This window comes from Heterodontus francisci, chromosome 26 (assembly GCF_036365525.1).
Source record: "Heterodontus francisci isolate sHetFra1 chromosome 26, sHetFra1.hap1, whole genome shotgun sequence".
NCBI lineage: Eukaryota > Metazoa > Chordata > Chondrichthyes > Heterodontiformes > Heterodontidae > Heterodontus > Heterodontus francisci.
Genome location: NC_090396.1, coordinates 52,626,426 through 52,651,595, shown reverse-complemented (window position 1 = coordinate 52,651,595; position 25,170 = coordinate 52,626,426). Strand labels below are relative to the sequence as shown.

The 25,170-nt window shown below is 40.1% G+C and overlaps 1 protein-coding gene across 3 annotated transcripts in view; it reads left to right on the top strand.

Annotated features, from left to right (window-relative positions):
* The window catches only part of tbc1d16 (TBC1 domain family, member 16), a 120,368-nt gene extending 100,412 nt beyond the window's left edge, over positions 1-19,956 (top strand). For all 3 annotated transcript variants that reach the window (XM_068058233.1, XM_068058231.1, XM_068058234.1), the window contains one exon: positions 3,217-19,956. In XM_068058233.1, coding sequence (XP_067914334.1) covers positions 3,217-3,456 — 240 coding nt within the window. In that variant the 3' untranslated portion in view covers positions 3,457-19,956. The remainder of the gene's footprint in view (positions 1-3,216) is intronic.
* The last annotated feature ends 5,214 nt before the right edge of the window (positions 19,957-25,170 follow it).

The window sequence follows — 25,170 nt, the reverse complement described above, 5'->3', positions numbered from 1 at the left end:
TTATTACAAAGGGATTAGAATATAGGAGTAAAGAAGTCTTATGACAGTTGTACAGGGAATTAGGAGTACTGGAGTACTGTTTGCAGTTTTGGTCTAAGGAAGGACGTACTTGCCCTAGGGGGACTGCAGAGTGCAATGAAGACAACTAGACTGGTTCCTGGGATGAGGGGATTGTCTTATGAGGGGAGACCAAGAACACTCTGCCTATGTTCCCTGGAGTTTAAAAGAATGAGATGATCTAATTGAAACATAAAAAATTCTTAAGGAGCTTGGCAGGGTAGATGCTGAGAAAACATTTCACCTGGCTGGGGAATCTAGAACACGGGGTCACAGTCTCAGAATAAGGGGTCGGCCATTTAGGATTGAGATGAGGAGAAATTTATTCATTCAATGGGTTCTGAATCTTTGGAGTTCTCTAACCCAGAGAGCTGCGGATGCTCAGTTGTTGAGTATATTCAAGACAAAAGTTATGAGATTTTTGGGAACTAAGGAAATTAAGGGATCTGGGGATAATACGGGAAGGTGGAGTTGAGTTAGAAAAGCAGCCTTGATCTTATTAAATCTTATTAAAAGACTTGAAGGGCCAAATAGTCTAATCCTGTTTCTTATGTTCTTAAATAGGAGGGGCCTAGATAGATCCCTGGGAGATTCCAGAGGTAGTGGTCTAGGGATGGGAAGAGAAACCATTGCAGGAGATTCTCCTAACTACAACAAAATAGGTAGAAGTGGAACCAGACAAGAGCAGTGCGGCTCGGCTGAATAACAGGAGGCCTGGTCAACAGTATTCATGACTGCAGAGAGGTTTTGAATGATAATCAGCTGCTAGTAAAGAAATGAAGCCAGAAGTTATCGTCATTTTCCAAGATGAATAGAAAAAATTTGCAGGGCTATGGGAAAAGGCGGGGAGTGGGACTATCTGAGTTGCTTTTAGAGAGTCAGCACAGATAAGACAGGCTGAATGGCCTCCTTCTGTGCTGTAACATTCTAGTAGTGGTTTTACTGGGAACAAGAACATCAGATATGAAGGAGAGGCAGCAATTGACCAGATCATCAGCTGCAGATATATTGTGGCAAATGGCAGACCAAAGGCTAGACAGTTGGGAGTTTGAAAGTGTCATTACAAGTGATGGGGAGAGGTTTTCCAGGGATGGGTTGGAAGATATTAAGGCAGTGAGTGGTGATGAATACAAGGAAGTGATCAGAGATGGCCTTCCCTGTGATTGAAACAGTGGGAACAAAAAGACTGTGTGAGATGGCAAAGTTGACGGGGTGGTCATTCATATGGGTGGGAGAGTCTGTAAGGAGTGAGTGGTTAAGGGAGGTTGAGAAACCAGTTGAAGAACGGAACTGGAGCCAATCTCTACTCAATCTAAGATTTATTTACTGAGTCATAGACATTTATAGCACAGAACGAGGCCATTCAGCCCATTGAGTTCATGCCAGCTCTCCACAGAGCTATCCAGTCAGTCCCACTTCCCCTTTCGATCCCCATAGCCCTGCAAGTTTATTTCCTTCAAGTGGCCATCCAATTTCCTTTTGAAGTCATTGTCTCTGCTTCCACCACCCTTGTGGGCAGCAAGTTCCAGGTCATTACCACCCACTGCATAAAAAAGTTCTATCTCTTATTTACCCTTTCTTGCCTGAAACCTTCAATCTGTGAACTCTAGTCCTTGTACCATTAGTTAAGGGGAACAGTTTTTCCTTGTCTAACTTATAAGCCTGTCATAATCTTGTACACTTCTATTAAATATCCCCTCCATCTTCTTCGCTCTAAGGAGAACAACCCCAGCTTTTCCAACCTAACCTTGTAACTAAAATCCCCCATCCCTGGAACCATTCTGGTAAATCTTCTCTGCACCCTCTCAAGGACCCTTACATCCTTCCTAAAGTTTGGTGACCAGAACTGGAAGCAGTATTCCAGTGGGGGCCTAACCAGAGCTTTATAAGGGTTCAGCATAACTTCCCCGCTTTTGTACTCAATGCCTCTATTTAGTTATGAAGCCCAAGGTCAAATGGGTCTATGCGATTGGTTAAAATGGGGGCTGGATACAGAATAAAGACTCAGTTTACATAGAAACTTAGAGACAGAGTGAGGAAACTTGCACCCTTATTAGATTTTGCTGGATTCAGACCCCCATACCCTATAGATAATAGAACATGAATCTAACCCAGTGCAGCATTCAATCAATGCTTTTTTAAAAAAAAGTTAAGCATTCTCCATAACAGTAATTTTTTAAAAGATACTGTTCATAGCACTTACCCTTTACACACAAAAGTATAGTATTAAACAAGTAGTACTCTTGTAGCAACAGGTTGGTTTGTAATATTTTATTTCTATTGTTAGATTAGAAAAAAGATGTCACATCTTACAATGATGTACAGCTGTTGGCAGATTGTTGTTTCCTGCTGATTTCTTTATATGAGGAAGTAGTTCTCTTCGTGGTATTTTTGTGCATTTTTGGTTGTTTACAAGTTTGTGACTTACTCTTTTGTGGAGAGAATTAAAACAGTATAAAAACATACTACAAACATTGTGCTCAGGGCGTGCATTGTTTTGCCCTAAAGTGCACTGTAGTCCAAAACCATATTTAATGATTTAATGTAATGACAGCTGGAGAATTGTTGTCAACAACAGCTAGACTCTAGTGGTTGGTGAATAGCTGATTCCCCAGCAGTGTTTGTAAATGTTTCAATGGACCTTGTTAATCTCCAGTGTTAGGGTATTGTGTGTATGGATTGCAGAACAGTCTATTTAAGAGAAAGAAAATTACCAAAATTAGCATCTAGATAAAGGTGGATTCTGCTTTACCATGTTTTTTGGGTGCTGCTCAAGGACGAACTGCAATGCTGTCAGAGACACATGTAACAAAGTAAGTGGCTATGCAGTTTTTCCTGCCAATGCAAGAGCCAAGCGGTATGCTGGCAGGCACAGACAAAAAAAATATAGTCATCTGTGAACTGAATAACTGAAGTATTCCCCTCCACCTCTAAGAGCCAGCAAATTGGTTTCACTAGTACAAATCACCATTACAGGTTTTCTCCAGACATGGGAGAAAAAAAGTCTTGGCAAAATCATAACAAACTGTGACTTTAAACAGAGTTTTTATGTAAATGGAAATATCTGAAATGTGTTTTTTTTTTAAGCTCTTCACAAATAAAAACTTTGAAAGAAGCAAGTCTTATTCAATCCTGTTTAACACATTTTCTTCTTTATAGGCACGGAGCCTTTTGTACCAATTTCGTCTCTTGCCCAGAATCCCCTGCAGTCTGCATGACCTGTGTAAGCTGTGTGGGACTGGAATGTGGGACAGCGGATACATCCCAGCAGTGGAGTGCACATTAAATCACCTGGATTTTGATGGCTGCCCGTATGGAGGGACTTCTGCTACTCCATCTCCAAGATCAGCACATGAAGGCAAAAGAGGGGCAAAAGATGTTTTCACTTTCCTAAGATAGTCTTTCTAACTAATCATATTTCGTGCTGAAAACTCCAGCTAATTACTAAGCATTGTTTTGGAGGTAGTTTAATTGATGTGGGCTGAACCTGATTACTTAGTAACTATATTTTTTTTAGTACCAATGAGCAAGTATTGATACTTCTCCTATAATGGGACTGTTTTGGGCATCCCTGGGATTGGTACAGTTGTGGAAGACTGAATAATGTGATTTTTCTGAACCTAGGTGACTTGAGTTGAAGTGGAAAAGGTACACAAGGAGAGAGAGCTGATGGTGACCTGAGCACTTTAACATATGGAATTACATATGGATATCTTGGGGATCCCCTCAAGTAGCCTAAACATGGTGTTTAATTTGAATGATTACAGAAGGGAAAGTCAATTTTCATATGTCTTATCTGGAATATTTATGATGTGTTGCAAAAAATGCAGTTGACTTTTAGAAGCTGCTGTGAAAAATATGCAGTTTATTGGACTATTTCCATTCAGGGAAGCACTTTTTAGTGCTGATTTAAACATATTTTTAAAATCGCTGGCACCCAACAAGCTGCAGTATTTCTATAAATATCATTTAACTACATCCCTATCAAGGAACAGTTGTACCTGAAAACATAATCCCCCAGGCACAAAAGTAGCTAAATGTATTGCCTTTTCATACAATACTGTTATCTAATTGTATACAGTCAGCTGAACTTCTGTCAAGCTGCGAATTTGTGACAGTTGTAAGAATTCAGGTATTTCTTGCAAAGGTAAAGCTTTAATGGGGCCACTTTTTGGGGAAAACTAAAACACCCACTTATCAGATTATCCTGTTAAATTGCCACATCCTGATTTAACTGTCAGTAATTGTAGGATCAGAAAGCATTTGAAATCTGTTAGTATTTCTGTCATTTCACTGGACACTACTTTTCATTTTATGAAAGCACCTTAAGTCAGTGTTTCTCAAACTTCTTTGGTTGAAAGACCACTTTTCAAATAGATTAGTAATCATTGACTTTCCAGTCTATATTATACTGTATAGTACTCATAATATGAAAAGGCTGCATGTGAGGACTGTTTTAATACTTCATTTAAGAAAACAAGGATTTACTTAGAAATATCAGTGAGATGGGTGTGCCTGCTTCTCACTGCATTCCTTGTTGTGATGTTTGACAATTACACTCGTAAATCATTCTCCACTTCGAGATTGACCTGTACTTTGTCTTAGTTTTCTACTATGGCAGCAATCATGTTTGCCAAATATATGTTGTTGGGAAAGGTAGCAACACTTTCGTTGCTTCATTCACCAGTTCTGGGTACTTTACAGCAACATAGCCAAAACTGGGAGGGCATTGGTTCCTGGACTTTAATTTTCAGTGAGCGCTCACAGCAAAGTACCACCCACTCATCTTTTTCTACTCAGACAACATGATGACGTAGCAAACATTGAAAATGAGTCCTGAATCCAATCGTACTTATCTATGTTTATGTCTTCAAAATAAACACTGAAGTACATTGTCGGTGTTGTAAGATGCGCAATGATCCTTTCTTTCACGCATTGTGTTTGATCCAGAAACTGAGAGTAGCGGGAACATATCTGAAACTCAATTGCTCAGTCAAATTTTCCAAATCTCAATTTTCTTCCTAAGTGTTGCATTGTTGTTAATTACTTCAAGCCTCTTGTATTGATGGATTCAATGTATTTAACAGGTTAAAAATGTCAGTAAAGTATGCAAGGTTTGTTGCTCATATTTGGTCAGAGAAGTTTTCAGCTAATGCAGGATTATGCCCAAAGAAAAGCCAGTAGCTCTTTATGAAGCTCAAATACATTCTAGGACCCTGCCACAGGATAATCAATGTACTTCAGTGTGAAACAATTTTTCATGTCCTGCACCCATTTCTGAACACAGCTTTGCAAAGAGATGTGATTTCACAAAATTCACAGCTATCGTAGCTGCATTTCAGCGCCGCATGTAATTTGGGTTCCATTCTTTTTGAAGTAAGGTTGGCCATGCAGTATAGAAGGTGCCACAATTACCTACCTGTTTTCGGCTTTTCTTCTTGCAGCACTACTGCTATTGCCTGCCGTAGAGTCATGATCTGTGCAACAGCAATGCAGTTTTTCCACTTAAGCAATTCTGATTCTGTGAAATTATCCAGTAACTTGAATATTTCCTCACCTGTTGTTAGTTCTGGTAACGTCTGACATAAAAGAAAATCTTCTAAAATTTCCCCCCAGCAAACATAGCGATTGTAAACTGCTAATTGTGCTACACTACCAGCATCTGTTTTGTCAACCAGCTGAATTGCAAACTGCTCACGTTCACAAAGCCTTTCTATCAATTGGCATTATATATCTCTTTAAAAACTCCATGATTCTTCAACTAACTGTCATTAGAAAGTGCTGTAGCCTTTAACTTTTGTTCTGCGTCTTCACTCCCTATAACTAAATAGTGGGGGCAAGGGATCAAATTTGGGAAGATGTGGTAAATCAAAGAGTAGAGACAAGGCAAGTGAGAAAGGTATTAATATGGGAAAAGATAAACAGACCGTGACAGGAAGGAACAGTGGTTTCAAATCTAAGAGTAAATAAGCAGACAAGGCTAGAGATTACAAAAATAATAAAATGACAAAACTAAAGGCTCAGTATCTTAATGCACGTAGCATTCAAAACAAAACAGATGAACTGAGCGCAAATAGAAATAAATAAGTATGGTCTGATAGCCATTACAGCGACATGGCTGCAGGATGGCATAGATTGGGACCTGAATATTGAAGGGTACATGACATTTAAGAAGGACCAGAAGCAAGGAAAAGTTGGAGGGGTGGCTTTGTTAATTAATGATGGTATTAGTACAATAGAGAGGGATGACCTAAATTCAGGAAACCAGGATGTAGAAGTGGTTTGGGTCGAGATGAGAAATAATAATGGCTCGTGGGAGTGGTGTACAGCACCCCCCCCCCCCCCCCCCCCACCCACTAACAGTAACCACACAGTAGGACAGGGTATAAAAGAAGAAATAATGGGAGCTTGTCTGAAAGGTACAATGATAATCATGGGGGATTTTAATGTACATATAGATTGGGAAAATCAGATGGGCAAAGGTAGCCTAGGTGAGGAGTTTATATAATTTTTTCAGGATAGTTTCTTGGAGCAGCATGTTATGGAGCCAACCAGATAGTAGGCTATACTAGACCTAGTATTGTGCAACGAGATGGGATTAATTAATGACCTCATGGTGAAGGTGCCCCTAGGCAGCAGCGATCGTAATATGATTGAATTTTACATTGCATTTGAGGGAGAGAAGAGTGGGTCTAAGACTAGTATTTTAAAATTAAATAAAGGCAATTATGCAGAACTAGCAAAAGTGAACTGGCAAAGTAGATTAAGGGATGGGTCAATAGAGATGCAGTGGCAGATATTTATGGGGATATTTCAGAATATACAGAATAGATACATTCCAAGGGGAGGACCCACCATCGTGGTTAACTAAAAAAGTTAAAGATAGTATCAAACTTAAAGAAAAAGCATATAGTTGCGCAACGATGGGTGACAGGTCAGAAGATTGGACAGAATATAAAAAGCAGCAAAGAACGACTAAAAGATTAATAAGGAAGGAAAAATTAGAGTACGAGAGAAAGCTGACGAGAAATATAAAGACAGATAGTAAGCGTTTCTATAAATATTTTTAAAAGAAAAGTTAACAAAATGAGTGCTGGTCCTATAGAAAGTGAGTCTGGGGAATTAAGGGAAAATAAGGAGATGGCAGATGAATTGAACAGGTATTTTGCATCAGTCTTTGCTATAGAGGATAGAAGTAGCATCCCAGAATTAGCTGTAAATCAGGAAATGGAAGGGAGGGAGGCACTCAAGAAAATTATATTCACCAGGGAAGTGGTACTGAGCAAATTGTTGGAGCTGTGGGCTGTCAAGTCCCCGGGTCCTGATGGACTTCATCCTAGGATCTTAAAAGATTTGGTTTTGGTTTCAATATTCCCTAGATTCGGGGACGGTTCCATTAGATTGGAAAACAGCCAATCTAACTCCTTTATTCAAAAAGGGAGGGAGCCAAAGCAGAAAACTACAGGCCAGTTAGCTGAACATTTGTCATAGGGAAAATGTTAGAAGCTATTATTAAAGACATTATAGTAGGGCACTTTTTAAAAAAAAAAAAAATTCAAGGTAATCGGACAGAGTCAACATGGTTTTGTGAAACGGAAGTCATGTCTAACCAATTTATTGGAGTTCTTTGAAGAAGTAACATGTGCCGTGGATAAAGGGGAACGATGGATTTCCAGAAGGCATTTGATAAGGTGCCATATCAAAGGTTATTGTGGAAAATAAAAGTTCATGGTGTAGGGGGTAACATTTCAGCATGGATAGAAGATTGGCTAGCTAACAGGAAACAGAGAGTAGGCATAAGTGGGTCATTTTCTGGTTGACAAGATGTAACAAGTGGTGTGCCGTAGGGATCCGTGCTGGGACTTCAACTTTTTAGAATTTATATAAATGACTTGGATGAAGGGTCCAAAGGTATGGTTGCTAAATTTGCTGATGACACAAAGATAGGTAGGAAAGTAAGTTGTGAAGAGGACATAAGGAGGCTACAAAGGGATATAGATAGATTAAGTGAGTGGGCAAAGATCTGGCAAATGGAGTATATGTGGGAAAATGTGAAATTGTCCATTTTGGTAGGAAGAATAAGAAAGAAACATATAATCTAAACGGTGAGAGATTGCAGAGCTCTAAGATGCAGAGGGATCTGGGTGTCCTAGAGCATGAATCGCAAAAGGTTAGTATGCAGGTAAAATGAGTAATTAGGAAAGCTAATAGAATGTTATTGTTGTGAGGGGAATTGAATACAAAAGTAGGAGGTTATACTTGGGCTGTTTAGGGCATTGGTGAGACCACATCTGGAATACTGTGTACAGTATTGGTCTCCTTATTTAAGGAAGGATGTAAATGCATTGGAAGCAGTTCAGAGAAGGTTTACTAGACTAATACCTGGAATGGGCGGGTTCTCTTACGAGGAAAGATTGGACAGGCTAGGCTTGTATCCTCTGGAGTTTAGAAGAGCAAGAGGCAACTTGACTGAAACGTTGATTCTGAGGGGTCTTGACAAGGTGGATGTCGAAAGGATGTTTCCCCTTGAGAGAATCTAGAACTAGGGGTCACTATTTAAAAATAAGGGGTCACCCATTTAAGATAAATGAGGAAGAATGTTTTCTCTGAGGGTCGTGAGTCTTTGGAACACTTCCTCAAAAGGCAGAAGCAGAGTCTTTGAATATTTTTAAGGCAGAAGTAGATAGATTCTTAATAAGCAAGTGGGTGAAAGGTTATCGGGGGTAGGCAGGAATGTGGAGTTGAGGTTACAATTAGATCAGCCATGATCTTATTGAATGGCAGAACAGGCTTGAGGGCCCAAGTGGCCTACTCCTGCTCCTAATTCGTATGTGCGTATGCACATTTCTACAGCACCTGGAAGAATCAGCTCCTCTCTGAACGTGTGGGCATTTTTGCTTTTAGCAATCCGAAATCTTGATAAGAGGGATACTATCAGGGCCTTTTCCAGAACTGATGTGATATTTGTCACTTGAATTTTCTGGCTACTGTTTTGCCATTTTTATTCAAATTTGTCTTCATATTCCAGCTGTTTTGTTTTAAGGTGTTGCTTTATTTTGCACATTTCATTGCTTTATTGGATAAAATTTGGAAGTGCACAACATATTGTGGCTGTCCATCACTGAGCTCTATAAATCCAAATTCTGTATAACTCTCCTCATACTTTCTGTTCATTTGTTTCTCACAACTAGACTCAGTACTGTCCATGCCTTCAGCTGAAGTCCCTGCAATGGCTGTATGAGTCTATTTAAAGTAATTTACTCATTGATCAAGTTTTTAAGGGCGTCTGTGTTGCACAGAAGCACATCGTTGCCAGAATGACAAAACCACAAACTATTTTCCAAAGGTAATACATATGTATACTTTTATTTGTTTTTCTTTGCTCTATACGGCAACTGTGAGCTTCCGCAATGCAGTATTGCAGAATTTTCAGGTATCGTAAGCAAGAAGTTTTTACAGTTACACTCGGTAACAGGACCAACCTTAGGGAAAAAGGTGCCCTGGCCAAACTTGTATTTTGACGCCCTTTCTTTTGAGTTTAAGTATCTAGCACTTAGGATTTTTTTTTAAGAAAAACTCCCCTCTCCAACAAGGCTGGACTCACCTAACACCCACCACCAACCTTGGTAACTGTGGTTTGAAATGGCGACCTTTGTGCCATGCTCAACGCTCCTCCATGCACGAGCCCTTCCTAGGTGAGACAGCCAGCCCACATTGTGCTGCACATGTTGTGGCCGCAGTCTGCTCCCAGCTTGCACCAAGCCTGCCCCAGGCCACTGCTCATTCTCTTTACCATAACATGCCCTGACCACCACGCACTGTATGGTTGCCTGCTCAGTAAGCATATTATTTCTTGAACCCCTTGGAAAGTCTCTGGGGATCCATGGACCACAATTGAAGAGCCACTGTATAAGATATTGACCTTTTTATTGAAAAGTGTAGTTCTTGCAGTGGCAAATTTAGACTTCCAAAAATAAGTATTTGTTTTACATGTGTGCTGTTGTCAGTGAAAGGATAAGCATATCTTCAACTTGACAAATCTGTACCCGTAACCTTTATGTCACATGCTAAAGGTTTTTATGTTATTGTTTCAGTTGTATAGTATTTAATTATTTTGATATTTAAGCAACTTCACCTCTGCCTTTGGTTAATCACATATGAAATTGTGGCCGCAATGACATCTTCAGTCAAGCTCAAGCCCCTCTCAATCAATGATGGGGGATACTTTTGTAGCAGATCAGATTTCAGCATTTAAATAAGTTTTGGCTGACTAAAAATGTTTTTTTTTTATGAAACCCGTTTGAGGCAGTTCTCTCATATCCAGTATTTTATGATTAAAAACAATGATGGTACAACTGAACTGTAAATTCCAGAGGTAATTTCTGTAGGTGAAAAATATAAACTTGGGGGAAATTTTAATGTGGAGACATTCTCTGAGCAGGGAATCCAGAAGTACCTGCAGCATGTCTATCAGTGGCATTTTAGCCTCGCCCCTCTGTTTGTGTCTGATTTCTTGGCTTCCCAAACAATTAACGTGAACAGGTATGATGGCAATCTGTATGAGTTGCTTTCAGCTGAACTATTTAAAGAGACACAGCAAAGGTGAATTGCGGAGTTGGGGGAACAAAAGTAGCAATTGTAGTAATGAATTCCCAATGTGGCAAGACTATGTCTTGATTCACAGATGCATCCCTAAACTTGATCTGCAGTGTGCAAGGGCCTGCAGGAAGATACCATGCACCAGCTCAGATACACGCACTTTTGGTGGGACCAGTAAAACATAATTGGGTTTTCACCTGATGTCTCATGCATCACTACTGATCAAGAGCAAATGGTGGATACAGGAAGAGCAGTGAAGATTTTGTTTGAGTATGCAGGATGCTCCAAGCTCTGCTCAGCTGGTTTCAGATACTGAACCTTGGGGGGCTGTTAACATAAGAGAATAATTCTGGAGCAGCAGCAAAAAATGTGTGAGGTACTGGAAGGTTTTTCAGCCGCACTATGCACACTTGCAAAGTGATTGGAGGGGTCTGTCTGGAGCATAACTGCCATGATGATGACTATTTTGCCCATGGAAAGAAAGAGTGACCACCTGCATAGAGCATCAAATGCAGCAGTTTGATAAGTGTATGTAGACCGTCACCAACAGCTTTCACACTTTAGATACCACTTTAAATAGGATTGATAAAACCCTAATCTTAACTCTCATGCCGCACTGATGTGCAGCAAAATTCTCTGCAGCTCATTGCTAGCAGGGAAGTACAGTGGGCCAGGAGAAGGAAGATTGAAAAAGGGGACATGAAGGTAGGAACTCTGCTGAGAGCACTTCCATCTCACCTGTTACCACCCCACCATCACCACCCCAACCACCCCCCCCCCCCCCCCCCCCCCAGAAGTCAATGCCCCGCAGACTGCCTCATATCCCAATGGCCGAGTCTTTCCTTGCACAGGTGGCAGAGAAGCAGTCTTTGACAGGACCCTCAAGGGTTCCAAAGCTTAAAAGGACACCAGCCAAGAGCATCTGAGCTGTCTACCTCTACCTCTGCTGAAGCCATAGGGGTTGCAGCACTTTGGAGTAGCAGAAAAAGGACAATCAAAGATTTGTGGTTGCACAGGATTTGCACATGGTGTGTTACACGATGTTACATTATTAAGTTTCTGTTTATTTGTTTACACCAGTTTCCCAACTTGCCCATTTTTGCCTGCTGCCTGGCAAGTGGTCTTCTCACCTGTGATGAATGGTAAGGCAAGACTTTAAGAACAGCAATGGGTGTCTGAAAGGGATGTTCTATTGATTGCAGGGTTGCTTTGTGTTTTTGGTGGGGGTTGGGGTGACAGCGGTAGAGGTGGCATGGTAAGAGGGTTCAGCATGTGGCTACCAGGTGGGTCCACTGGTGCAACCTAACTAAATCCTGCCATTATGAGGCCATCCCGGGCAGCAATGTGTGCTGCTGCTGGTGCCATGGTAAAGTCACGTTCCTCCTCCTCTGAAGAGGCTCTCTGCTTTGCTGCTCCTGCAGCTCCAGTCTTCGCTGCTGTGCAATGTTGTGCAGAGCACAACACAGCACAATCATTCTCAAGACCCTGGCTGATGTGTATTGAAGGGGGCATACAAATCTGTCCAGGCACCTGAAGCACATCTGCAGCGTCTTAATTGTTTTCTCAAAGATGCATCTCATCATATGGCTTTGATTATAGCACTCTTGGGCCTTATTGCTTGGGCTCCTCACTGGTGTCAACTGCCATGTTGAAGTGGATAGCCTTTGTGCTTAAGCAGCCAGCCGACAGCACTGTTCTGAGTTGCGAAGAGCTCAGGAAGGGTGAACTGGTGCTGGATGAATACATCATGGCAGCTCCCTGGGAATCTTGCGCACACCTGCAAAACTTTTTGTGGTTGTGAACGAGCTGCACATTGGTGGAGTGGAAGCCCTTATTGTTTACAAACACTGCTGGGCACCTTGATTGCCATGTGTGCAGCTGATGATGCCCTGCACCTGTGAGAAGCCAGCCAGAGCTGCAAACCCGAGCATCCATTCATTCTGACCAGTTTCACCAGTGGCAAAGTGTATGTAATTGTCTTGCCTGGCGTCGATCACTGATGTGATACATTTGTCGGCGATTGACTGCAGAATCCTGGAAATATCTCCTGCAGATCCCTGGAAGAAGCCGGAGGCAAAGAAGTTGAGGGCTATGATCATTTGGACAGCCGCTGGTAAAGTGTGACCATCAGGTCCATTGGCTGCAGGTGGCCTTCCACCAGGCCGCTAATGTCTGTGATGACCTGATGCAATACCCTGAGGCTCCTGGTGCACTGATGTTCAGACATGACCTCTTGTGCTCATCCCCTCTCTCCTGTGGAGTGGCTCCCACTGTTGCTGTTCATTTTGGTCCTCATCTGAGATCCAAGGTAAAGCAGTATGTGGCACTCATGCTGATCAGATGATAGATGGGAATTGGGAATAAGTTGCACAAACCTCCAGTCTACTGAAAGTCACCTCCAAAGTTGTGGAAGTCACTAAAAATAAACTTTCAAATCAAGTCCTGTGAGCATAGGCCTTTCAATTTGGCAAAACATCCCAAAAGTACTGAGATCTCATACCTGCCTCCATGCCTGTTATTTATTCAGCTCCCTCAATTACTGCTGTTCTCTCACCTTGCTTTCAACTGGAAAGTTTCAGGAAGCTTGGGAAACCTGTGAACCCACAGTTAAAGTTGAAAACCAATACCTCTTAACATATTTAAATTGGCAAGCTGCCTCTCCCAAGAGGCTTTCCTGCATGCAGCCAAGCATGCTGCAGTTAAATGCAGAAGTCAGCAGCTTGCAACTGGCTCCCAATGCGCTGTCAATTTCAGCACTTTTAACCACCCACTGCTCCCAAACCCCTTTGTTGTAGGAAGTTAAAATTGCACCCCCCCACCCCCACCTTGTCTTTGAAAGCACAATTTCTTCAAGTCTGTGTAAACTTTCAATATCACTTCAACAGTAGAACTTTGTGAAATACCTCCCTGTCACTATTTTCTATGACTATCATATTGTCCTGCCTAATATATGAAAGAAAAACTTCAGATAATTATCAAGGTATGTCCTGTTACCCATATGTCACTTTTGGATCAATTCCCAAAAAACCATCTGAGTGTTCTAAAATGGGGGAGGAAAAACTGAAATTTTGAGATTCTTAGTTCCAAAGATTTATCTTGTACAGCGCAGTAATTAATTTTAAAATTGTGAAATCTTGAAAGCTTTGGAAAATCTCCAAAGATTTTGGCCAAAAATTTCAATTGACGGTTATACTTTTTAAAAATATTGATGGTTGAAAGGATGAAAGCAATAGCAAGCTAATTCTAAATGGCACAATTAAAAAACATAGGTACAGATATCTTTCTACTGTGGAAATTTCACAAATGTGCTTATCAGTTTCAATATAATTGCGCCCGCAGAACAACACTGTTGAGTGATGTTGGCATTTCAACCCTCTGGCCACACTCTAGGGCCGGGATTTTGTCCTGGCAACGGGAGTTTCAACCACTGGCAAAAGTACCGGTGAGACCTGCCAAATCAAGTGCCAGTTAGGCACTTGAGTGGACAGTGGCAAACCACCTCCGGGTTCAAGGACCCTGGCGGCACAAGTTCCACCTGCTAAGAGCAGTCGGCAAAGGAGAGGCCAGTAGCTCTTTAACTGAGCAGCGCCACTGGGGAGATGGTGGCTGCTGCCAGGACAGGACTCGCCCTAAGCCCTGGACCCAGGCTACAGGTAAATTATGGCAGGAGGGGTTTCACAGGGTCTGGTCGTGGGGGATTGGGGTGTAGGGGAGTCGGCAGCAAGAGCAGGGACGTAGCTGTCAGCAGAACCCCCACCCCCCCCTGCCTGAGGCTGGGTCCCTCATTCAGGCACTAAGTGCCTTTTAACAAGGGACCCCCCCCAGAGCTAGCAAGAATCCCACATGGGTTTGCATGGCGTGCTCCACGTGCAGCAACAGGGCTAATTCTAGCGGCGGCAGGATGAGGCCCTTAATTGTATGTTAATTGCCCACTTAAGGGCCTCAATTGGTGACAGCGCAGGCAGGCCTTTCACAGGCCTTCCCACCCTGGACTTAATTTGGGTAGAGGCAGGAAGGTGGCAGGGTCACCTCCCTCTTTCCCCCCTCTCCCCCCCCCCCCCCCCCCAACCCTGCCTCCAAACCTGACCGGGGGAAAGCATAAAATTCCCCCTATGTGCCAAAAACCATTGCTAAAAAGTAGCACAATTTATTCCCTTGTTCTCGCTGGCTTACTTTGGAAGATTTCAGAGTTACATGTTTGAACTTCATAAGATTCACACATTCCAAGTAATGCATGCTATCTCAAAAATACAAGTGCTTGCAAATTCTCCAGGGTTTTATATCTTTGGTGTTCTTCAGTGTTACAGTAGTTGTGGTAGCGGATGGTTTTGGGTTGGTTCAAAAAAATATAGATGGCTAATGGGAAAACTAAAGATGAAAACCGGTCGTAAGAAATATTTTGACGTGTCAACATGGTGACTTTATTTCACCTGCTTCAGTTTGGATGTAACAGTCACATCATTGTGTTATAAAACAGATCTTGCTCTTTCTTTCCAAACTGGCCTCTAAAGTTGAAGGTATTCATTTTTTTAAACTTTAATCTGGTATCTATTGCCAAGCTGACAACAATGTGCTGCTGATGTTTTAATAAATCTGGCAGTGGATTATTTCAAATGTAACAAGCATTTCATTCTTTCAGTGTGCTTAGTTGCTATAGCAAAAAGTCTGATTTCTTCAGTAACTGTTTTTGAAATGTTCTTTTATTGTTGATCCTATTTGCATAACTTGCTATGCTGTTGCACCTCTTCAATTTCTGTCCAGTCATAGACTGTAGAACTGCAGAAAAATTGTATTGTTTAAAAAGGAAACCATGTACAGACTGATCTATGTACAGAGTTGGAGGCCAGTCTAAATGTAGATTTAGGTCAGTAAAAGGATTTAAAGTTAATATTTAACATTAAAAGTGAATTTTGCTGTTTTATAGCTGAAAGCTATTTCATTATTGTCTAGCAGAGAATGCTGGAACACCTTCAAACTGTGTATTGTACATCAAAGTGTTTTATTGTTATATTGGAAGTCTGACTTTACCTATCTAGTTATGAATCAAAATCAGTTATAAACTTGTTACATTAGAATTTCAAGTGATAACGAGAGTTATAGTGCCTAAGAGCAACCTTAGTGAAGAGCGGACTGGCTGATTGCTTGTTTTAGAATATTGCCTTTTCATGTCTGAAATCCAGGTTGTTAGATGTGATGGTGGTCTGTGATGAAGGACTGAGTAATATTCACTCCAGAAATATTGACTCCTTTATCTGATGATGCCTGACTGATGCATGTATTGGGCCAATGCCCTCAACTGGAAATCGGTTGATATCTAGATTACAAAGATTCTGTGTCTCTTCTAGCATCTCTGTGTTTGAAACTTCTGATTGCTTTTAAGGTCCCGGTTGCAATTTTTAATGCATTTCTTTTTTAAATGGTATGTGGAGGAGACTGTGGAGTAGTGGTAATGCCACTGAACTAGTAATCCAGAGTTCAAATCCCACTACAGCAGCTGGTAGAATTTAGGGAAAAAAGGTGAAGTGAAAAAGCAAAGAGAGATTATTAAAGAGACTGGCAGCTAACATAAAAGGGAATCCCAAAGTCTTCTATAGGCTTATAAATAGTAAAAGGGTGGTAAAAGGAGGAGTGGGGCTGATTAGGGACCATGGACGCATGAATGCAGGAGGAATAGCTGATGTATGAAATGAATATCTGGTGAAAGAGGAGGTAATTATTTTATTTTTATTTTATTTAGAGATACCGCACTGAAACAGGCCCTTCGGCCCGCCGAGTCTGTGCCGACCAACAACCACCCATTTATACTAATCCTACATTAATCCCATATTCCCTACTACATCCCCACCATTCTCCTACCTACACTAGGGGCAATTTACAATGGCCAATTTACCTATCAACCTGCAAGTCTTTGGCTGTGGGAGGAAACCGGAACACCCGGAGGAAACCCACGCGGTCACAGGGAGAACTTGCAAACTCCACACAGGCAGTATTGGATAGACTACTTAAAAGTGGATAAGGCACCATGACAGGATGAGATGCATCCACGGACACTGAGGGAAATTAGAGTGGAAATTGTGGAGGCACTGACTGTAATTTTCTAGTCTTCCTTAGACTCGGGTGGTGCCAGAGGATTGGAAAATTGCAAATGTTACACTCTTGTTCAAAATGGGGTGTAAAGATAACCCCAGCAACTACAGGCCAGTCAGTTTAACGTCAGTGGTGGGGAAACTTCTAGAAACAATAATTCGAGACAAAATTAATGGTTTGTTGGACAAATATTACAGTACTGCACAACAGACTTGTGAGCAAAGTTACAGCTCATAGAATAAAAGGAACAGTAATAACATGGATACAAAATTGGTTGAGTGATATGAAATGAAGATGGTGATTAATGGGTGTTTTATGGACTGGAAGAAGGTTTATAGTGGAGTCCCCCAGGGGTCAGTTTAGGGACCCTTGCTTTTCCTGATATAATATTAGTGACTTGAACCTTGGTGTACAGGGCACAATTTCAAAATTTGCAGATGATACGAAACTTGGAAGTATTGTGAACTGTGAGGAAGATGCAGTGGATCTTCAAGAGGATATAGACAAGTTGGTGGAATGGGCGGGCAAGTGGCAGTTGAATTTCAATGCGGAGAAGTGTGAAGTGATTCATTTTGGTAAGAAGAACATGGAGAGAACATATAAAATTAAGGGTACAACTCTAAAGGGGCTGCAGGAGCAGAGGGACCTGGGTGCATATGTGCATAAGTTATTGAAGGTGGCAGGACAGATTGATAGAGCATACAGTATCCTATGCTTTATTAGTAGGGGCATAGAGCACAAGAGCAAGGAGGTTATCTTAAACTTGTATAAAACACTGATTCAGCCTCAACTGGAGTATAGCGTCCAGTTCTGGGTGCCGCACTTAAGGAAAGATGTGACGGCATTTGAGAGAGTGCAGAAAAAATTCACTAGAATGGTGCCAGGGACGTGGAACTTCAGTTATGAAGATAGATTGGTGAAGTTGGAACTGTTTTCCTTGGAGATGAGAATGTTGAGAAGAGATTTGATAGATTCAAAATCATGAGGGGTCTGGACAGAGTAGATGGGGAAAAAACTGTTCCCACTCATGAAGGATCAAGAAGCAGTTTTAAGGTAGTTGGCAAAAGAAGCAATGGCGACATGAGGAAATACTGCTTCATGCAGTGGATGGGTAGGCTCTGGAATGCACTGCCAGGGTGTGTGGTGGAGGCATGTTCAATCGAGATATTCAAAAGGGAATTAGACTGTTATCGGAAAAGGAATAATGTGCAGGGTTATGGGGAGAAGGCAGGGAATGGCACAAAGTGAATTGCTTACTGAGAGCCAGTGCACATGATGGGCTGAATAGCCACCTCCTGTGCTGTAACAATTCTGTGATTCAACGTGTAACATATCAATGAAAATAGAGATTGGCAACAAAGCCTAAACAGCAAAGGGAAAAAAATCTTAATGTGTGGGTGTTTATGGAAAAGTATTCTGATTTCAAAACCTGTAATCTTGCAAAAAGCTTTCAAAGTGATGCATCTAACTAGCTGTGACCATTGTTTATGGACCTACTTTAGGTGCTGTTTTTGATCTGCAAATTGCAGTTATTTTTTGGTACTTTTACATTTTTGATCATTAAAAACCTGCCTGGCAATTTGAACATGTTGAAATGATAACTTTCCTACCCATATAGTTTGTGGCAAGAAGCTAGTGTTAAATTATGTACAGAATTACCACTTTCAATACTGTGGATACAATTTCAGTCAATATGCATTTACTATGTATCAGAAAGATGAACCAAGAATCATGTTATAGTCCATTCTTTCAACTTTTTTTTTATTAACATGGCTTTCATATTGGAACTAGTAAACTTCCAGTACTGTACTGTAAACCCTTCATTCTGTATTTAGAAGTCATGCAAAAATGCATGCTGTAATGAAGGGATTGTTGTGGAGAGTGTTTTTATAAGACTTATTAATAAGGGAACAGTAAATAATGTCTTTCAATTAATAGTCATTGTGATTTTCCAAAAAGGAATGTTCTGTGAACCCCAACCAGCACTAACATCATGCTGGGGGGACCGTTCCCATGGGTCCCTGGAGTCCTCCAGCTCCTGTCCAAATTTCTGTTCCCACCTGCCAGTTCTGACCTCACTCCCACTGGTTTTCAGAGGGAGACATTGCTACGATATTCCAATGAGAGTTAAAATTGCCCAGGCCTCTGACTGAACTCTCCACATGTGTTTCCCTCCTGCCTGCCTGAACATACCCCTGAGTTAAAGTTGACCCATAATGTCTATATAAAACCTTCTACATTGTGATTTGAAAAATAAGTTTTGGATTTCTTTTTAAGATAGTGTGAAAAATTACAGCTGGCCAGATTTGCATTTGTTGAACACCTCCAAAACTGCAGTACAGTATTGCAGTATCTTGCTCTCAAATGCCACTTATATAACCAGGTCATTAATTAAGTCTTTAAGCTAGAATGTCCATTCTACTCAGGAATTCCTACTTTAGGATTATATCCTCTTTATAGAAAGTCTAAATGTACTGTAACAGTGTCTGATACAATTTAACCTTTAGATTGCTGTGTATCTTGTAAATATATTTGAAATCTTGCAGTATATGGCGGTCCAAAGGTTAAATAAATTCCAAAATGTGTTATGTCAATTGGAAATAAAGCATGTGTTTTCTATCTTGCTCCTTCTGCCTCGGTGGTATTGCAAAGGCGCCTATTTTGGTCATTGTGTAAATTTTAGTGTCTATGTTACACTAACAACAAATGAGAAATATAGAAATACATTTTTGTAAAATATGTAATTTTAATTCTGTTAACGGACTGGATGTTGTATTAAAACATTTGTGGAATTTGGGATTGAATCTAATTTGGATAGGCGGGATGAAGGTGTTCTTGGTCAGATGGGCATTGAAATGACTCATCTCAATTCAGTTCCTAATGTACATGAGTCCGCAGCACAACACTGCCAGTTGGGCACTGTGCTCAGAAGGTCATGAAGTCCATGATGTTGCGAAGTGTTACTAGTACGCGCACCATTTGTATTGTAATGCCTGAGAGAAGGCAGAGTATGAATCTGGGCTGCTCTGACTCATGGTTTCCCCCACCCCCAATATGTGATTTTGCTAACATTATCAGATGCAAGTGCCAACTCGGGATTTGTTTTTATAGGTTGTTGTCAGTGTGCCATATTACATCTGTACAAACACTACTAAGGGGCAGGAATCTATTTTGGTTTTATGTGGGGGTTGGAAAAAGCCAAAGAAGAAAAAATTGGTGGTGGTTGAGGGAGGGGGGTGCGGGGCGGGGGGTTGGTGGTGTGAGATTTCCAGGTGCTGCATGGTACCCAGTGGATCTTGCACGAGTAACAGCTGGCATGAACTCGATGGGCTGAATGATCTCCTTCTGTGCTAAAACTTACTCTGACAGTACTATACATTTCATTTGCAAGTGACTAGTTTCAGAACACTTGTGTTTGAGCATAAATACAATAAATTTTATATCGAGGCATTTTGTCTTGGTCCTTGCAGCACAAAAGTTGAATATTTTGCCTAGCCCTACCATTGCCATCTTATCATAGTTACAAATGTATTTTAAATCTGCTTTCAACACAACTTATTCTCTGAGCACGTTTAACTAGAAGTTAATTGTATTTAAAAATGTCTGTGCAGTTGTAAAATGGATAATAGCAATTTTTACAGCAGGGGAATTGTTTTGTCCTAAAGACTGAAAACCTAAAGCTAAACCTGAACCTGCATATCCTGCCTGCTGGCTTGATATGTTTTACTGAAGCTTAATGAGGGATTGTTACTTTACCTTTTTTTCTGGGGAGAAACTAAATCATCTTACATTGGGGAGATGCACATTTAGGCAATTAGACATAAATTTGATTTTGATATGCCTCCATTTTAGAAATGGGGCATACTCTGTATTTGTTTGCTTGAAAGAAAGAGGATGATCATTGTGGTCAACAGACTGTATGTCTGTCAAATGCAGTATGGGGAACCAAAAGGAAACTAGTGGTTTTAGCAAGTGGATACTGAAGCTTAAAAGGAAGCATGGCTCTTGATGCACATCAACACGTAGAGAGCTGTGACCCAGTGCTAATTAAGCAAAGGAGATTTTCTTTGTTCGAATGCCTGTTTCACAAGTTCCTTTATAATTAAAACACAACAAAAGCTTCATTTATCTAAACTTGCTTCCACTAACTATCCCTATAGGCTAAAAAGAGATCTTTTTGAAATTGTTTTGTTTAAAATAAAGTTTTATCAACATGAACTGTTCTTGTATAAAAACTAAATAATTGACACCTCTAAAGCACTATTTTAAATAAATTGGATTCTGCTGTTGTTACTATTTCCTCTAAACTTGCTTGTTTTTAAACTAGTGCATTGAGGAATCATTGTGAATGTATCTGTTCTGAAGTATCTGCTTGTGTCCCACATAACTTTATAAAAAGTGGCATTTATGGAAAAGGTATTATCAGCATATTTTCTGACAGTTTACTTCTAATGACAGATGGTTCAGTTATGATTATTCATCACAGAAATAATTAGTCCCAAAATGTGCTGGTATTGCACATTTGAATTGCAAAATAATGGTATTAACATTTTTCCATTACATTTTCCATTGTACTTTAGTACTTCAATTATATAGATTGATATCACTAAAATCTTAGAATTTTTTGAAGTACTCATTCCTGTAAAGCCGGTTTCAACATTGCCACTGTTTTTGAGTTTATTGGATCATGTCTTGATGGTTCTTCTGTTGAAATTGATACTTGCTCAGGTATGGTTTGCTTACAGCTTTACTTCTCAAATAGGCATTATTAATTCATAAACATTAATTGTAAATTTTATGTCCTAAATAATAGCATTTACCCTAATCATAGTGTATAAGAAATGTGGCAAAGATCAAGTTTAGTTGTAGTTTTATAACGGAATGCTGGTCTCTGTTCAGAACATGTCAAATGTAGTTTTGACCAATCTCATTATTAGCAATGCTTTGAAACACTGGCTGGTTTTTAGTTGGTACCAGAACAGTTACATCAATGAGTATAGTAATATCAATGAGTGAACCATCAATCCAAACTCTCATTCATTTGGTTCATCACTTTTTAAAAGCAATATTGTGTCTCAGTATAAATAAGTGTTCAGTTTTAGCAATGTAGGTGTATAATTTAAAAAAAACAACTCCACAAAACAGCTGATCTAAAGCGCAATATTTGAAGAAGTGCATTTGTTCAAGATCTAAATCTTGACCTCTGACTCAATCTGTGGGATTTTCATTTTAGATTCAGTGAAGGATCACTACTAAATTGTGTTTAAGCAGTTTTGATCTAATTATAGCTCATTTCTTAAAGTGTGCTGAATTTAGCATGTAATTCAGTGGTCTATTTTCTAGTAGGTCCAATGTTAAAGTAGTAAAGAGTGGAATCATAAAACTGATAGTACAGCTAGTGCTTTTCTGAAGCTGAGGTTCACAACTCCGAGCAAGATAAGGGGAGCAATCCTGTAAGGCCATGTATATTTTGATTTTGTAAGACCCTGTGGTGAGACAATGACAGAGATTAACTTTGACTCAAACAAGCTGGTTTATTCGGTTATCAAACAACAGTTTTATTCAGTAAAATGGTGTATGCATACAACTGCAGAGTACACTTTAGAACATAGCTTGATCAGACCTTTGTTCTGGGAGAGCCAGAGTGACTATCTTGTCGATAGTTCTCAGCACTGAGCAATTAGCTACTCGATATCAATACCATTTTGCTCTCCTGCCTCTCTCTCAACTCGACCTCCTTTTTATACCATCTCCAGTAGCTTGAGTTGTTACCAAATAAAACATGGTCCCTCTGCTCCTCCCAAGAGTCTTTTGTTACCAGGCCCATATAAGTTTTTCCACACTTCTAATCACATATCTGGCCTCTTGGTGAAGGATTTTGCTCTTGGGGTTGTTGAACTGGTAGTTCACTCAGTAGTTCTGCTGTTTCATTATATCATTGCTTATTATCATGTTCTTGCAGTTCATTATCATGATAAATCCTGGTTCTTACAGTTCTGCACCCAGCATCTACTGCACCAGTCTTAGAAACTTGGGGAAACTGGCAGAATGTGTAATGGGAATGAGTTCTATTTTCAGAACGGTCCTTAATTTTGAGGAAAAACGCACGTTATTCTTCGTGAAATGCATAGTAAGTCTGTTATAAAGCAAGCTATATAGAAATTTAAAGAAAAGTACCATACTTAAAAGTTTAATGTATTTTATCTTATCTGACCGTTCTAATAAAACCAATGAAGGATCTGTTGGTCTTTGTGAGCTGACCAGTTTTATACATAAATGTATAGTATGCCTTTAAGTAGTGCACTAAAACCTCATGAACACTGGAACTGTTGAAGTTTGCACTTCCAGTTTGTTTGTTGAAAGAAGAAATGCCATCTGCATTATTTGTAAATTTGCATTAATGTTCCTTTTGATGTTACTGGGAAGCAAAATTGTAAAGTAAATTCTTAACAAGGCTGCTGCTCTTTCTTTGACCTACATTTGAAAGCTGGCAATAATTCATGCATATTCATTTATGTTGTATAACCTAGTTTATGGAGTTCTGTAGTGTAGAATATTTACATTTGTTGAATCTGAGAGAAGGTTTGCCAAAGGTTTTTTCCATTATTCATATTTTATGCATGTGAATCTTTACTGAAGGTAAAACCTGATCTAAACACTGAAGGGAGACTTTGTTTACATTCAAAAGTGGTTTTGTTTACAATTAAAACATAAATTCCATACATCCTCCTTACCCTCAATATATTGGGAGAGACTGTGATCTTCTCCATGTTACTAAGTGATACTCATTGATTCACTGATGAGGGATCACCTGTCTGTCTATGGTGGAGAAAGAGGGGCAAGGAGCCCAGAAAATTGGCAATTTTTCCGAAGCTTCTAATCATTTCAACCCCTTGGTCCCGATGGAGTGGCAAGGCCCTTGATTACATAGTAAATATGCATGTATCCTTCATTATTCAATTAATAATTTCAACTATTATTTGGTATACTTTGATCATTTTAAATTAGGACATTTTAACATTTGCATTATATATTTTGAAAGATTATATTGATGTGCTGGCCAGCAATAAGTTTCTGGGTTTAGATGAACTTTTTAACCATCTCAGGTGGTTTGATCTCTAGAGGGACTGAAGCTGCAGACTTAATTGTAAGAAATGGTATAGAAACAGATGCTTCAATTACCATTAAAGTGCAGAATTACCTGTTCAATCTCAGGCTTTTTTTTCTTCCAAAGAATAATGTGAATCTTAAATTGTTTTGTTTGGGAAATAAAGTGATGGAAAATTCTACTGTGATTTGGTAAGCTTTTTCTTAGTGTGATTTGCTTTATTTATACAGCATTTAAAGTGCATTGAAATGCTTTTCTTGGGGACAGCACTAGAAAAATTGCCTTTATTCAGTTCACAAAGGTAAGTATAGATGGGGGAGGCTATTCAACCTGTCGAACTCATCCTTCCACAGAAAGCAGTGATGATGTTTCCTCAATCCTGAACTTGCTTTTCACTAATGGCTCCTTGTCAAAAGTTTAACTTAATAACATATTCAGATTTCTCTCTCCTAGTTAGCTTAGTATCTTTCCTTCCTCTATTTTCCCTTTCTTTCAATTCCTTTCAAGGCTGAAGGGTTTGAGTTTTTCTTGTTCACACTTTCCCTCATTATACTCCATCTGCCAAATCTTTGCCCACTCATTTAACCTATCTATATCCTTTTGCAGACTCCTTATGTCCCCTTCACAACTTACTCTCCTACATATCTTTGTGTCATCAGCAAATTTAGCAACCAGACATTCTGTCCCTTCATCCAAGTCATTGATATAGACTGTAAATAGTTGAGGCCCCAGCATTGATCCCTGTGGCACTCCAGTAGTTACAGCTTGCCAATCCTAAACGACCCATTTATGCCTACTCTGTTTCCTGTTAGCTAACCAATCCTCTATCCATGCTAATATGTTACCCCCCCCCCCCCCCCACCCCATACCATGGGGCTGTTATTTTGTTTAGTACCCTTTGATGCAGCACCTTGTCAAATGCCTTCTGGAAATCTAAATACACCACATCCACCGGTTCCCCTTTATCCACGTTGCTTGTTACTTCCTCAAAGAACTTTAATAAATTAGTCAAACATGATTTCCCTTTCACAAAACCATGTTGACTCTGCTTGATTGCATTGTGATTTTCTAAATGACCTGCTATAATCTCCTTAATAATAGATTCCATTGTTTTCCTTATGACAAATGTAAAGCTAACTGGGCTGCAGTTTCCTGCTTTCAGTCTTCCTCCTTTCTTGAATAGTGGAGTTACATTCGCTATTTTCCACTCTGATTGGACCTTTCCGGGATATAGGGAATTTTGGAAAATTAAAACTAATACATCCACTATCTCAGCAGCCACTTCTTTTAAGTTCCTCAGATGAAGTCCATCAGGACCT